At 47.3% G+C, this 16,270-nt stretch overlaps 1 protein-coding gene across 2 annotated transcripts in view; it reads right to left on the bottom strand.

The window, feature by feature from the left end:
* The window catches only part of ULK1 (unc-51 like autophagy activating kinase 1), a 102,039-nt gene that overhangs the window by 42,041 nt on the left and 43,728 nt on the right, over positions 1-16,270 (bottom strand). For both annotated transcript variants that reach the window (XM_024218294.3, XM_024218295.3), the window contains exons 9-11: positions 9,499-9,557; positions 4,728-4,810; positions 299-349 (exon numbers count right to left, since the gene is read on the bottom strand). In XM_024218294.3, coding sequence (XP_024074062.2) covers positions 299-349; positions 4,728-4,810; positions 9,499-9,557 — 193 coding nt within the window. The remainder of the gene's footprint in view (positions 1-298; positions 350-4,727; positions 4,811-9,498; positions 9,558-16,270) is intronic.

The following is a 16,270-nucleotide window of genomic DNA, read 5'->3' as shown; positions in this document are numbered from 1 at the left end:
ACACACACACACACACACACACACACACACACACACACACACACACAAAAGCTAGATTGACTTCCACTTTAGGTCCTTAAACAGACCAAGGAAATCCAACTTTTGCAGATAATTCAGCAGATTCAAATACATTTCAGCTGCAAAATCCAGAGATCTTGAACTCAATCCAGTGTTGAAGCCCAAGTCAATGCTCAAATAACCAAAAGGATTTAGAGACAGCTCTCTCTTTGGGGGCTTAGGGATTAGGGGAAGGTAAATCATGGCTTGTTGAAGTTTTAATAAAAATATTAACACTTACATTTTTTCATAGAGGCACTTGCATCCAAGAAAGGGTGATGGAAAAACTCATCTGAAAATAGAGGAATAACGGTTCAGTGTAAGTAAAATGCTATGCGTCCAAACAGTTTACAAAGCTGGGAAAGTTATTTGGTATTTTTCCATTCTGTGATCTACAGTCTGCTTGTCCCAGTTAGACTATCCATAGACTGCAATTATACTTAGCATTGTTCTAAGGAGACAGGCTGGGGACTGGACGGAGGGCCAGTTCAAGGAAGCCTGTTGTGTCCTGGGAAGTCACAAGGGCGTGCAGGTTGCAAGGTGTGAAAATACAGTGCCTGATCTTCTCCCATTCATCTACGCTAAGTCAGCTTCCTGGAGAATCAGACGAGTGAAGGCACGATTAGACATGTCTGGATTGGATGCTTTTGTGAAGGAAGTAAGGGAGATTTCAGGTGATAAGGGGGAGAAAATGCCCCTTGCCAAAACACAATAAAAGGAGAATTATCCTGATTCCTCTGGGGGCTCAAGAGGTCACCGCAGAGCAACTCTTTCTCCATGGCACTGGAGGAAGAGTAGACAGTCAGCCAGTTCTAGTGGACCTTTCTCCTGTCTGCACATGACAGTAAAGAGTAAGACAAATTTCATTGCAAGCTTCAACCCTGGCATGCACCCTAGCACATGTCCAGAGCCTATTAACTGCATTAGAAATGGAAGGAGGGGTTATTCTGGGTACCAAAATGATGGAGGGTCGCCAGATGCTAGGTTCAAGATGGTCTCCCCACCTGCACCGAACTCCTATGCCATGCCAGCCAGGGATGGGGAAATCACTCCCATTGCAAGAAGCCATGGAGAAGAACAGGGAACATGCCGAAAACTGGGATGAGTGTGGACAGGATTTAGGGGGTAAGTGAAGGAGGTTTCTGTTACACAAGAGAAGGAGAAAACCTAACGTAGCCCAACAATTAAGAGGGAGATAACCTGAGATCCCTGGGTAATCGGGGTATCATCAAGGAGCAACAAATCAACTCAGAGCTTTTTCTCCTCTACACTACACAGCAGAGGAGCCTATACACTTATCACGCTACATTATAACCAGCCCAGAAGGTAGCTGGGGCCTCCATGGACTTGCAGTCAAACCTGCAGTCTTGGGGGCCCCACAGCCTGGAAAGTCTAACCAGTCCTGCCGCGATAGGCAGTAACTTCCTTTTCCGAGGCTGTCCATCCAGCACTCAGATCACAAGCAGAGAGCCCTGGCCTTTCCAGTAGAACCCCTTCTTATCCCCCACAGTGCTCCTGTTCTAGCTCACTGCAGAGACTTTCTGCACCTTCTTCATCCCTCACTTCCAACCCTCCCTCCTAGACTCGCCCCATCCCTCACCTTCTTCTGCCCCCACACTGTCACCCTCCTCTATTAGTCAACAACTATTATCTTTCAGGGTTCAGCGGCGTTGAGTCATTGCCCACAACGGATCATCTGGCTAAACACAGGGGGTTCAGCTTGTTTTCCCAGCGAGGATTTCCTGTTGCAACATCCAGGATTTTATAAATGTTAGTGCGATGTAAACAGCTGCCAAATCAACAACAGGAAACGTACAAATTTGGGACTCGTGTGGTTTTCCTTTAAATGATGGTGGAATTAAGAGAGGCACCAAACCATGGAGACCAGGTTCTAAGCCTCCCAGCTGCTGTTCTCCTTGCCAATTAAATGACGTTCAGAATATCACATAATGCTGTTACATGAACCTGCTGTGGCGCAGGGGGGCTATATGCTCACAAGGCCATCCACCCACCTCAAGGGGGATTAACAGAAACCAGGATCAGCAAACTGATCCTCACTGAGAGCCCAAGGGAGAAAGGGGAAACAATATACTCAGTCCTCACAGAAGAGCTCCTCACTACTTAATCCTGGCCATACACAGAATATAAATATATTCTAATTCTATGAGCACTAGAAGCTGTAAGCCCTTCCCTTATAAAATACCTACTTTTGTATCCACTTGCTGTGAAAGCAACAGGGATTTTGGTTTTTTTAATACCAAAATCGGAGAGGCAAAGGGAGGAGCCAATAGACCCATTCAGTCCATGTGTGTCCAATAGAAAACAGACTGAAGAAGAGTCCAAGGCTTGGCATTGGAAAGGAGAGCCTGGAAAGAGAAGACGGTGGGGTAGTTTTGTCACAAGTAGAGAGAGAGCTCAAAACGCTCTCAGTGGGAGGGAAGACTTAGGCCAGCGAGGAGAGGAACAAAGAATCAGACGTACACTGTTCTCAATAAATCATGGCCTGGCTCTCTCCTGACTGATTGGCAGCATTCTGGCATGGCCAGTGGCATCAAGATGTGTGAATTAGAGTCACAGCAAAGCAGCTGATAAAGGAGTGGCTTGGCTGAGGCTTATGGACAGAATATAGGCGACTCCATCCCAGAAAGGGGTGAATCTTATATGAATGTCACTTAAGAAAAAAAAACAAACCCACACACAGTAATAAGAACCAGGCAGCAACCATAAACCAGTAGAATCTGTTGCAACTGTCATGGCTATTATTCCCAATGCAATCTAAGCATATTGCCCCAGATCTCCTCAGTGCTAGACGCTACTAACACCTGCTTTCTAGAGCTGAAGGTCACTACCCCCAGCGGATCATGAAGCAGTCTGGGGGCAGGTGGTTATGGCCATTCAGCTCATCGCTAGATGGGAAGGGGATCCCCCACTTATTTTCTTTTGTAACACGAGGTCGCTGGAAAAGGTTGAGACCCACCGCACCAGGTGAATTCCACTCTCAACCGAAGACCCATACGCAACCATTGAACAGGCTCTGAGCAGTCTATCTGTAATATTGGTTAGCACTCCTTTGAAAACGCACATTTCCGCTAATCTATGCATCCTGCTCCACATCCCAACTTTTATGACCAGGGTGGCGTAATTACGTTCAGTCCCAGTTAATCCATACACAAGTTTTATCCAGATATCAGGGGATACAAGGAAAGGTTTCACCGATAGCTCCCCTCCGAGAACAACTGAGACAGCAAACCAATTTGCATTAACTGGGACTGACAGCATGCTGTCCACCAGGGAAACCCACTTGGCCAATTCTAAAATCAAGCACTTCTATCTGAAGCCTAGACAAAGAGCAACAATGTTTCAGAAACGCAGCCACGTACAGCAGGTGCAGCCACGTGGCTAGCCACACATTCCACTTCATTCCGAGGGCAACTGGCGCTAGCAAGGCAAAGGCATATGTAACCATTCACTTTGCATCACACTACATTAATATTTAGCACAAAGATGAAACATGGCTTCTATTCCAGGAGATTAGTTTCAGGGAAGCCACTTAAACAGGCTTGCACGGGGCCAGGACCAAGAGGCTGGTAGATGAAATGGATCTATTTGGATACTGGCATTGTGACAATGAAAACATAGCTTTTAATTTTCTTTATTCTTTGCTCCCCACCCTGCGTAAGAATGCATTCTATAGTGCCCCAAACCCTCTCTGAGGTACGTTTTTCTTCTTCTGTCTTCTACCCCGTTGAAAAGGGTTTAGCTGCCAGCTGTGCTCTGGGTGGAAACAGATCAAACAGAACTGTCAGAAGGGGAGCTGGCCCCTTTCAGGGACTTTGGGTACCTGTGCCTTGTTTTCCCCTGAAACATGGGATCAAGGAGCCCTGTGTGAAGCCCTGATCGGAGTAAGCATCACAGGTCACAGGAGCAGGATTGGCTGGAAGTGGCACCTGTGATGAAGGACCTAGACGCAGGCTCTCCAAGCCAGCCAGGCAGAGATATCTGCAGGGAGTAGGACGTGCCAGTGACACTCTGAGGGTGAGGGCTGGAAGGGCCATACAAGCCCTGGGAAGGGAAGATGGACAGTTCTGTGAAAACCCTGCTGACAAGGGAAGGAACTGATAAGCAGGTTGAGGTTTCTTGTGCTGGCTTCACGGGTGGAGGGGAGAATGGATCACCTGTCATACATATTGCATGTGGCATGTGAGTTGCAGCGGGCACAGGAGAGGAACCGGAGGTGAGGTGGTGCATGCAGACTAGTGGCGGACTAACGCACTGTGACAAGGACACAGATAGATGTTCATCTGTCACGTCATTTTGGCAGACACAAAACAGGTTGCAAAAGTTGAAGGTCGGACTGCTGGGAGTGGGTGTCCATGAGGGAAGGCAGGTGGCATTCAGCACCGATAACGGGAACGGAAATCTGATGCAAGAGTTCAAAGCCAACTGGGGTCAGCACTGATCTTTGCAGTTCGCACATCCAGCTGGAATAAAATCCAAGGATCATGTTGACCCTCGGGCAGCTGGAACTGCCTGGTGTTCTATCCAGTGCACGATGTAACATCAGCAAACCCACAGAGACCTGGAGTGTAACGATACTAAAAAGGTGGAGCCAACACAGACACCGTTTTCATTCATTTTGTCTCAATCACTAGAACAGGTGACTCTCTTACCGAAGTCCATGCGGTCCTTATGACTGCGCCGCAGAAGACCCAGTAGCAGCTGCCTCAGGTGGCTGGATGTCTCCCTAGGGATGCTAGGATTTTTAGACAGTTCAAAACAAAAGTTAAACTTACGGACACCTTTAACAGCTCTTAAATATGAGCTAATGCAAACTACAAACATCACCTCGCACCTGCTGGGCTAGAAACAGAATGCACGCCCACTGCAGAGGAACTGAATGAGGAAACCACTTTATTTTTGTCCCAGTGGCTCTCACGCCCAAATCCCTGTTTTGCTAGTGTTAAAGCTCTGGCTACTCTAAGTTTAAAGACCTCTTCCATGAGCATCTGCAGAGCCTTGCTTTTGAGAATGATTTTATAGTGATCAGTTTGGGTTCTCAGTGGTTTCTATTTCATGTACAACATATAGCACAGAGTAAATAAAATAGATCACCAAGAGGGAGCACTTTATTCGATGGAAGCTTCCTATTAAAAACCACAATGGGTCCCAGAGATCAGCGTTACCAATTTACTACTGATTTCATTACATTTTTATGTTAAAAGACACAGATAGTTTACATAAGACCAGCATCCGCCCTTAAAAAAAAAAGACCCGTTCAATAGTATTTACAGTGGGTGCCCCAAAATCTGGGCCTTTGCCACCTACAAGGAGTTAAAATTAATGCAGTATTTCTCCACAGTAAGTAAAAAGAAAAGTGGGATAAAGGCAAATGCCTGGGGGAAAAAAGGTGTGTTATGTCCATTTTTTTAAGGGCAGTCACAGCACACAGAAGCAAATCAATCAACCCCTGCTACCCCCCAAGGTGGTGGGTGTTGAGCTTAGAGGCCTGGGGCCAAGTTCTTGATACACAGACGCACTGCGAAGAGCGTAGAATCACTGTATGTATTAGGGAGGGGAAAAGGTAATTCAGCTTTTGCATGAGTGGATAGGTCTTTTGTTGATTTCCCTCAGCGACTAGGAAGGACCGTGCTGGGGAATAATGGCTGAGACCTGCCCCCAGAGAGAGCAGAGCTCTCCGAATGAGATGTAGGCAGATCCAGGCTCTGTCCGCATTAGCTCCGTTTATCACAGCTGGGCACAGCACCATCCCGGCAGTCGAACAGCCTCCTCTCCCTCCCCTCGTGGGGGTCAGCTAAGGTAATGCCATGCGCCATCTGCACAGGGATTGTAACTGCACAGAGCCCACAGCCAACAGCTGTCGTGGAACACACAGCTTGCTCCAGCCTACCTCTGCAGAGCAGGGTCGACCCCCCCATGACAGGCAGGCAACAAGCTTAACTTTGAGAGGGGGAGCAGATACCTATTTACCCCTGCCTGCCAATTCTGCACTAGTTCCACCTTCCCCGTCCCCGGCGTAGATATGAATGAAAACAAAGTGAAAGGAGAGCGGCTGGGGCCGGAGGGGAGAGTGCTGGCGAGCATTAACACAGTCTTGCTCAGTCAAGAGTGAAACAGAAGCCGTTAGGCAAGATCTATATTGGAAGGCTCTGAAACTAGTCAGTTATTTTTTCTGCGAAGCCCTGGGCCTCTCTCACAGAGGAATTCGGACCCAGCTATTCCTAGAACACAATCTCTGCAAGCATCACACCAGCCTTGTTTGTGCAGAAAGAGGTGTTTTGCAATCTCTCTCAGGCACAAAACATTAATAAATGCCTGCCCAGAGCAGGGTATCTGGACCCCCAGAGAAGATGCATCTAAGGATATGTTTACGCTGCAATCACGGGGTATGATTGCAAAAGATGTAGGCATAGCTGATCTAATTTTAAGGTAGCCAGCACAGGTCCCAGACCCAGCAAAGCTGCAGTAGAGAGAACTGCAGCACAGGCTAGCCTCAGGAGTAGTTACCCTGGATCCTGGGTAGGCTTGCAAAGCCTGCCTTAAAAGCCCATGCTGCCATGACTTCACTGCTCCTTGACCCAACGTAGCTATATTCAGCTAGCTCAGGTACACCTACATGAGCCGCAATCACAGCCCACAACTGCAGTGTAGACAGACCCGAATATTAAACTGAGGCTACACATGGTCACAGCCAAGACAATGTGGTGTTCAAGGTAGTTGTCAGAAAGTGGTACCCCTGGAAACACACTATAGAAGTAGCCCAAGAACGACAGTGCTTATGGACTGCAGTCCCCGAGTACTGTGGTGGTAAATTTATTCATTCATTGCACATAGGTGATGGGTAACAGAAAGAGCTCCTCCAAGACACAGCTTCCTTTTTCTAGCAAGGTTCAGCTTTTATGTAGTTTTACAGTCAAAAAATCAGGCAGGTTAAGTGCAATGCCTAAGGTCAGATGGCAGGGTACATGCACAGGTTGAGCTGAGAGCATAACAACCAGCTGGAGGAGACATGCCCACGCTAGCTCGGATAGAGGTAGTGGGCTAAAAATAGACTGTAGCTGCAGTGGCACGAAGGGCTAGCTGCCCCAAGTACATACCCATTCGAGATGCTAGGCACGTACCCCACTTGCCCTACTGCGGCTACGCTCCGTTCTCAGTGTGCTAGCTGGATCAGAGCCAGGGTGGGCAAGGCTCCTCCCCTTGGGAATCACACCCCCAGCTCCAGGTGTAGATATCCCCTCTGCCGCCTTATGCCCTGCCTCTCAGAAGTTACAAGCTTGGCTCCCCTACAGCGTTGTTTTTCCAAGGCCTCGGCCAAGCGAATTAACATGAACAATAAAAACAATTCTTCCTCCACACCCCACCCAGAGCGTGTTAACTCACTGTGCAAATCCAGGTGATGAATGTTAGTTATTTTGACCAGTACTAAATTACAATAAAATAACGAGGCCATCTGGCTTGCTGCTCCTGGTGCGAGCTTCCCGCCCCAGAGTGGCATTTTACCCATCCGCAGTCATGTCAGCTCGTGAGGAACAGAGATTTCTACTGAGAGTTTAATGAGCCTTCTCCCCCCTCTCCCCCGCCCCAACCAAACTACATTTCTTCTCTGGTGACTATGCCAGTGGATGGGGAACAGGTGTGCCCGGCTGATTAGCCCCGAGGAGAATGTAACCAGAGCCTGGCACTGCCCAGGCAGATGAGGGCGAGGGCTCTTGGGTGGTTTGGGGTTTCACTAGCCAGGCTGAGAAGGCTGTTTTATCCAGGTTTACTCAAGAAACGGCACAGACTGTGGCACACATTATGAAGACACTCTCCAACATCCATGAGTTGGAAGAAAAACAGTAACACAAGGGCTGTGGGTCTGTTTTTAAGCAGGGCCTTGTTAATTCAAATGCAGCGCTGATAAATCAGGATGGCCAACCTCTCTCTCTCTCACTTGATCATTACCCGGTTTCATTTTTAATCACTGACTGCCTGCTTCCGAGCGCTCAGCAATTCAGAATGCTGCCAGGGCAGAATGGCCCTACTGGTGGAAAAAGGCTTTTCCTGGAAGCGATTATATTTCCCAGCCATTAAAAATGTACAGATTCATAGGGGAACATGGATTTATTTTTAGGGGTGAGCGGGGAGGGCGCATCTGCTTCACTTTCTGCCATGGGCTCCTCTCACCATAAGGCTGTTCTGACTCCCATGATCCCTTGGGCTTCGAGCACAAGGAGGGGGCAGGGCTCACAAGGTTCAACGCTTTGATCACAAACATCATTTTCGTCACAAAAAAAGAAAGCAAAACTAAGAAATTCAAGCACGTTGTGCATCGTTCTGGATTTATAAAGCTTTGATTTCTTGACTTCCCAATGCACTACCTTTTGTGGCTGCTTTAGCAGATAAGCAAACCATACGCACCCTGACACAATGAACTCACACCCTACAAAGTTATACACACTATTAAGCTATACACCCTCTGCACCAATTCCGTCTAGCAGCTCAGGGTATGACGTCAGATCTGACAGGACAGTTTATGTGCAGTCACTTTTCTTTTGTCCCCCACCTCAGTTAAATGTCATCCTGGGTTTGAGCTTCCCAAGTTGGGATCCAATTTTTCCCACGGTTCAGAGGATCTGGAGTGTGGGTTTAAGTCCATCTCTAGAAAGACTGAGGGAGGTTTCTAGAGGAGACAGCATGGCTCTCATTTAAGAGCACAGCATCAAAATAAAAGCTCCCACCCATTGAAAAAAAAAAAAAAAAGCACTCTGAGTCAGCAACCTCATTATTCCAGCAGTGAGTTCATACCACTCCGGGATGAAAGCGCTGCTCTCCTGACACACACCCTGGGAATTGCAACCATTTCCACATGCCCGGGGCCACATCACATGCCACATCACCCAGCTCTGTATTTCCCTCTGAAAGGGCTACAGGCTCGGGAAGTGGCTTTCCTGGCACGTGGGAAACTGGGTATGTGACCTACATGCAGTGAATGAGTGTTACAGGATTGGTGCTGCTGGGAGAGCCTGCAGTATTCGATGCTACCTTGGGAAGAGCTTGCAAGGGGGAAAACCATGGCTGCTCGCTCTTGAACCCAGGAGGTAGTACCTGACACAGGAAGGCCAACTTGCACATGGGGAACAAGGCCCTTGGAAATCGCTTGCAAAACGCCAGCAGGGCAGCTTCCATACCAAGCATGTTCTAGGGTGCATGCTGCAGTGAAATGGGTGTATGTGGGAGGAGACAGAGCCAATTCGGGCAATCTAGCAGCAGCTTGACACTCTCTGGACCACATTGCTGCTGGTTAAGGAATGTAGAGGCAGGTGGCCAAACATTTAAGTCATATCCCCAACATGATGAGCTGATGGCACAAGAGGACAGGTGTAAATACAGACAGAGTAAGCAAGTGGAAAAAAATAGTAATGCTGGAAGAATGCTTACTTGGGCATCAGCATCTTGTTTTTCTCATAGAAGAGACGAAGATCTTGAGGGCTGCTGGCCTATGGAGAAGAAAGAAAACATGTCTAGAGCAGCTTGCAATAACGCAGGGAGGGGAATTATTATGATTGTAACCTATTTCACAATTGCTTTGAAGTGTACTGCGGTTGCTTTCCTACTGCTGAACTAGCACTGAAAGCAGTTTCGATTTCAGGAGACCCTGCAGACTGCAATACCCAGACTGCGGCGTGGACTGAAAATACAGTATTTCAGCCTTCTGTATTTTTGTCCCTGACCTGATTCTAGTTTCCTCTCCTTTTCTGAAGGCTCAGCTTCATGTCCATGAGTTCTGCAGCTCAGTTCTAAGCTGCCCTAATAGCCTCTCCCAGGAGGCTATATAATTGCAGACGCCAGGAGTCCCAAATGATGAATGGCAGCTCCCGCAGAGAACATGGATTAGTGCTTCGGGGTCTTAAGAAAGGGGGCAGGGAGGTTGTTGATGTGAAAGGCATCAGTGGAGAACTCCAGTTCTCTTGAGAAACAGGGAAACATCAAGACAACCAGACCCTAGAGTCTTTTGCCAGCAGTTCTCAAGCTCCAGCTGTTATCGCTGATGGGAGACAGTTTCTGGTCATGATCATAAAGAAATCAAATTCTGGGAGAGACAAGACTTAAAAAAAATAAAGCAACCCACTACGAGAGGTTAGCGTCCAAGGTTAAAAATAAAGTCTCCAGGAAATAAGCAAAGTCCCATACAGCCTCCTCATGCTGTTCCTCTTTTGTTTGGTTTTTTATGAACTAAATAATACAGGACCTGTAAATTGCCCTGAGAGTGTTCTTAGTGTGCAGAAGCTTTCAGCCTAGACCAATGGTCTCTAATGGAAAGCAGTGGGGGCTGGCTGGCATGCAAACCACAGACATGGAGGAGAGTGGGAACGGGGAAGAGAGAAGGGAAAGAGTCATGCTCTGGCCCGATCACTGCTGCAGGATGCACTGTTTGCAAAAGGTGGGAGGCACTGGGAGGTCACAGGCAGTTTGTCCAGACCCTGGGGATCAGCAGAGAACCAGGCAGATTTACCAAAAGACCTTGAGCTCTTCCTCCCATCCAGTTCCATTTCTGAATTGGAAGCATTTCAGGTCAACTAAGATGCTTAAGGAGCCAGCGGGGGCAATGCAGGCAAACCGGACCACGGACAGGTGTGAACGGTCACTGCTGCAGCACGCTTAGAGGCCGGACAAGCAGTCGCATGGTTGTTTTGCCATTGTGTTTAGCCAGCACTTCACATTATGCCGCCCCTGTTTCAAACGGCGCCTGCAGGCCTGAAGGTGAAAACTCAGCTAACGACAGCTACTGGGACAAATCGAAAGCTGAGTGAAGTCAATGGGAGATAAGTTGACTTCTGGCCCTTAGTGGGCTGCAAAACTTCAGCTGCTCAGAGTTCGTGACAAAGCTATTGTTTCTAAGCTCACACATGCGCTCATGCACACACACAGCTTCCTAAAGGGAAGTAGAGCTTCTCTTTCAGTGGAACAAGAAAGCTGTCCTAGATTTCCTTTCTGCGGCAGCTTATCCCTCGTTATTTCATGGAAAGAGGTGGGACAAAACTGGGTCGCAGCAATATGCTCCGTTTTCCAGTTTCACAAAAATGTTAAGCGACCCCCTGTTCAGCAGAGGTGGCTGCATCGCAGAAGAGAATCCATGTGACGGCGTTTCCAAGCCTGGCAATCTAACCTGATTTACTTCAGTATAAACCTGCATTTTTTAACCCTTCCCCACATGGATCCCGCTCTGCAATCCGCATCTCATTGTTCGTCCAATTTCAAACAAGCCAGGGCACACAAGGCACAGAAGAGCTTGGCAGCAATGCTATGGGCACACGCATGCACAGAACCCTACAAGTAGGAATACAGTTCCACAGTGATCAGGTTAAGTGCATATTCATGTCAGCAAGAGATACAAGGATTGGCTGTCTTCTTTATTCACTCCCTGGTTCAACAGCTCAATTGTTTTAGACAAACAATGAATCTCTGATCTATTTCAAACATTTTGTCAGAAGCTTCCTAGAAGTAACAGCTGCAGTATATCAAAGGAGCATGTCTTTAAAGTGCAAGTTAATTGGGAGCATGTTTTCTGAGCACAAATAAAACCCTTTAATAAAACTCCCCCATTTTAAAATTTAATAAAAAGGCAGTTTAGGGATTATGAAAAGTTTGGATGGGTAGGTTTGGAGAAGGGAGTCTTGCATTTATTTTCTGAACAGGTTTTACTGCAAGTTTCCCCCACACTGGCTTAGCGATGTGCTTCTCACCGGTTCTGGAGGCAGCACATCTAGAAGTGGAAGGGTGGTTTAATCCCTGCCCAACTAAACCTTGGTCTCTTAGCTGGAGCTGCCCAAGAGGGCCCTTACTGCAGCATTGGTAACTACGATGTAACCATGTGTCTGCTGGGAAAAGGACTGACACTACCCAACCCAGTTCACACTGGCCACCAAACCCCCTCAGATGACACTTCTGATCACTAATGGCCCAGACAGGCCTTCATCTTAGTGTAACCCCATTACTAATCAACTGAGCCATCCAGCCCCACTCCGAGGAGTAAGCTAAGACTAGACCTACAATAACCATCTTGCTACACAGGCAGTGCTGATCAAGGCTGCACACTGTTGGGAGCACTCGGACGTCAACAACCTATTGACTGCACTAACTATCCCATGCTTTTTGGGGCTAATATACTGCCCTCCCCTCCCCCGCAAGAATAGAAATTCACAGGTACAGCTGGGCAAATAATGACTGTTTCCATTTGCTGGCAATTCTGAAAAACTGAAAATAAGTTTTGTTTCAGGTCAAACCAAAACCAAAACGTTGCGATGAACTCAAAAGTTAAAAAAATAAGAGTCTGAACCTTTCCTTTCGACTAACCCATTTTGTTTTGATTTCAGGCACTTTGACAAAAACCAGGGAGGACTAGATTCACAAAACACTGGGGGAGGGAAGCGGGCAGATCACCTTTAGCCCAGTGGATAGGGTACTCTTCTGGGACGAGAGACACCCAGGTTCAATTCAATGGAGAAGAGATCTCAACTTGGGTCTCCTACATTTCAGCAGGTCTCTCCTGTTCTACTGTGTATAAATAATCAGTCGTTGGAGCAGGTACTTGAATCTGGACCTCCCACATCCTACGTGAGCATGCTAAGCACCAGCCTATACAGTCATTCTCATGCTCTTCCCCTAGCTGACGAACTGGTTGTCATCTAGTCACAACCTGCTGCTTCTGGTGTGCGTTTAAATCAGTACTGTTTCCCCAAATCCTGCAAAAACCAGCAGCAAGTCTAGAAAAGGAATTTCTCATCCCTAACAATACAGGACTGGCTCTGGCTAACTCAGTTTGGGGCTATAAAACCAGCCTGCTTTCCAAACAAAAGTCTTGTTCAAGTTCCAGGTCTAAAAACCTTCCTTCATCAGTGGCACTGAAGGTTCATTTCACAGTGTAAATCCCTTATGGTTGTTATAAATGGCACATAATCCTAGTACTTATCTAGGCAGAATTAACTGGGAAAGAATAGCGCAGCAGGCTCAGTGCATCAGGCTTGGAAATTAATTTTTCATCTAGCAGCTAGCTGGGATGAGAACACACACAGACAGTTTAACTCTTTTAGAGCTGGCAGACCAGCACTTTTAAGTGTTTGAACTATTGCCATTCTCTGACACCTCTCTCTCTCTCTCATAGGCACATTCCACTGTCAGACAGAGGATTCTTGACAATACCTAGCACAGTGAATAGCCAGGTACTGGGCTCCCCTGGAAAGATCTTACATCGGCTGGATGCAGATGGTACCACTGAAAGCTTTAAAAAAGTTGCATCATAAACCATAAACCCCCCTACACACAGACACACAGACACTCTGCACCCTGATTATTAGAGGCATCAGTGGTACTTGCTCCTCTGAAAAATTAAATCAAGACTGTATGACCTGACCAAGTCTTACAAATAAATCAAGACCGTAAGGAATCATGTGATTTTTTAACTCTTGTGCCTGGTTCGAGCTCTATCCCCAGTCTAACAGACAAGCCACCGGACTGGAACTCAGGAGTTTGGGATTCTATTCCTAGCTCTGCCAATGACCTGCCGTGTCCCCAGGCAAATCTCTTCCACTCTGTGCCTGTTCTCCCCTCCTCCCAGTCTGCCTTGCCTATTCGGTCTGTAAGGTCTTTAGGGAGAGACTGTGTCTACGTATTTCTCCAGGGCACAGCACAAAAGGGCTCTGATCTCTGTTGGAGTTTCTAGATGTTACTGTAACATACACAAATAAAACAGCAAGAGCAGGGAACACAAAGTGCAAGCCCTCAGTCACATAAGGCAGAAAAGCCACAATTCTGGACCACCACCTCATTCGTTAGGCCAGGCCTATTAACAATGCAACATTAATACAATGCTCAGCAAATGTGTCAATAGGGATTATGCATCCTCTTAATCTCACCCCTCTGGCAGGCTCCTTGTTTTGTTTATGGACATGTTTAATATACACAGCTCCTTAGGACAGTTTGGACAGTCACGCTACCAACTGTCCAGGTCTGACAATCAGACATGGTGTGTGGGGTGGGTGGGGAGAGGAATGGTGATGTCAGGGAAGTTGGATCAGGTGACCTGGCTGCTGTTCATTTTCATTTCTACCATAAAGAAGAAGAAAACCCACCCACCCTCTTCTGCCTTGATTTGGCAGGTTACATTTCCCTAACAGAAAGGCAAGACAGTTGGACCCAGCCTTTCCAGACGTGCTAACAACTCCTTATTCCATCTACCCAAGTCCCTTGAAGTCTATTGTACATTTAAAGACTCATCTTCTTGCTGAGGACAACCTTTCTCGTGCACATCACCCCTGCGAGCCTCTCCAGATGCTCATGACAGGTGAAAAGCAGGCAGAAGTCGGAGGGGATGGATCCCGTATTCCATTGCACCAGGGGAAAGGGCAGTCTGCCATTCTCTGGCTCGGCTTGAGGAATCTAACAAAATCTTAACCAGACGTGCAAGTGTCCTCCTCCCCAGGCACTGGCTAAATAAGCTACCTTGGCCGACAAACAAACTTCGACCCAGAAGGGTGAAACGCAAAGGGACCTTGCTCTCTGAGACAGCAAAATCAACAGGAAATGGATCACTGCTGAGGGGCAGCCACCATCTCCCACTGGACCCAGCCAGGTTTGGGACAGGAAGAGGGGGTTGGATTCCTCTGAAACATCAGGCACTGGCCATTGCCAGAGGAAGGACTCTGGACTAACAGGCTCGTCCAGTCAGAGTTTCTCTGTTCTGCATTTGGGTTATGTCAAGCTGCACTCAAGGCACACCCCAAGAGGTCTCAGATGGACAGTAGAAAGCAGGCACCTTTACGAGTGCTGGAGGGATGCAGCTGCCTCTTTCCCTTCTTTCCTTGGCTGATCTGTCCAGGTGGGTCTGGGCACCCTAGCCACCTCCCCTCTCTGTGCTAATTTTGCTGCTCTACAATCCGCTCAGAAATGTCAAAACCGAACCCCGCTTTGTCCAGTCTGCACCTACCAACATTTGCATTCCATGCACCCCCCACTCTCCCAGCCTCTTTGCACAATTGATTATTATCAACTCCAAGACCTTCAGCTGTTGCAGCACCTCTTGCAAAGCCTCCACTGGTGCAAATGAGGGAATAAACTCCTTTAACGTTTAACTAGCTCTCCCAGCATCTGCCACAGGCAGGCTTCATTTGCCTAGAACTTACAACCTGGGAAAAGCAGTTGGTAACCTCTGCCTTAAGTGTAAACACACGATCTCAACACACACACATACTCAGAGGACCATCTGGACTGGGCTTTGCTTTCTCCCAGATCAAACAGATTCGTAATGGTTACTGTAGTAACAAAACAGGGCTCAGTATTTTGTTGCCAAAGCACAACCCCCAAAAGCTAGAGGCAAGGAAATCAAGACAGATGTGCAACATGTACCCACTAAAGAAAAACACTCATTCCAATCAAGATCTTCTGAAGTTACTCTTCTCATGCCAAGGAGTTAGGTGACCCCTTATTTCCCTATGCAAGCTACCCAGATCGCTGATCACACAGCACTGCTGGGGGCTGCCTCATCTCCACATAAGTAAGAGGGCAGAACAATAGAAAGAGCTTGGACTCTGCCCTTCCCCCTACCCAGAGCCCCACCCCCAGCCCCAGGCTGGCAGAGTTGAGTACAGCAGGCTGGGAAACATATTTCCCATGACAATTTTCTCAACAGAATATCGTCACAGGAAAATTTCCATGTAGTTAAAAAGGCATTTGTCACTGAATAATAATAATGGTCATACCTCAGGCTTTGCAAAGAAGTCAGCTGTCCCAAGGTTGCATGTGAGCGCAGAATGCCTACACAATGCCTGCTTTGGCCCACAAAGTCAGGGAAATTTAAATCAGTAGTTTGTGTGGAGCTTTGAGGTCCTTTAATAGTGGGCAAGGAGCTCATTTATGTGTGTGAGTCAAAGCTTTGGTGTGTATATACACACAGCTTTATTTTAAATAAACACACAATCTTTCTTTTCTTTTCTTCTAACAGTTCTTTCTTTCCCCTTCCCCATTAAACAAAGTTGCTGAGACCGAGAACAAGAAAACGTAACCAGCAACTATGAAACAGTCAAAAATTTCATGCAGACCATAGGAGATACTGTCAAAACAAAAATTACACCCGCAGGGAAGATGAAGGCTCGCTTTCGTTACAGAGCAAGGTGGGCAGACCAGAAAGTATTGTCAGAGAAGATCCCTACACTGA

This window comes from Terrapene carolina, unplaced genomic scaffold (assembly GCF_002925995.2).
Source record: "Terrapene carolina triunguis isolate 2854851 unplaced genomic scaffold, T_m_triunguis-2.0 Scaffold234, whole genome shotgun sequence".
NCBI lineage: Eukaryota > Metazoa > Chordata > Testudines > Emydidae > Terrapene > Terrapene triunguis.
The sequence above is the reverse complement of the archived record's forward strand: the minus strand, read 5'-3'. Positions and strand labels throughout refer to the sequence as shown.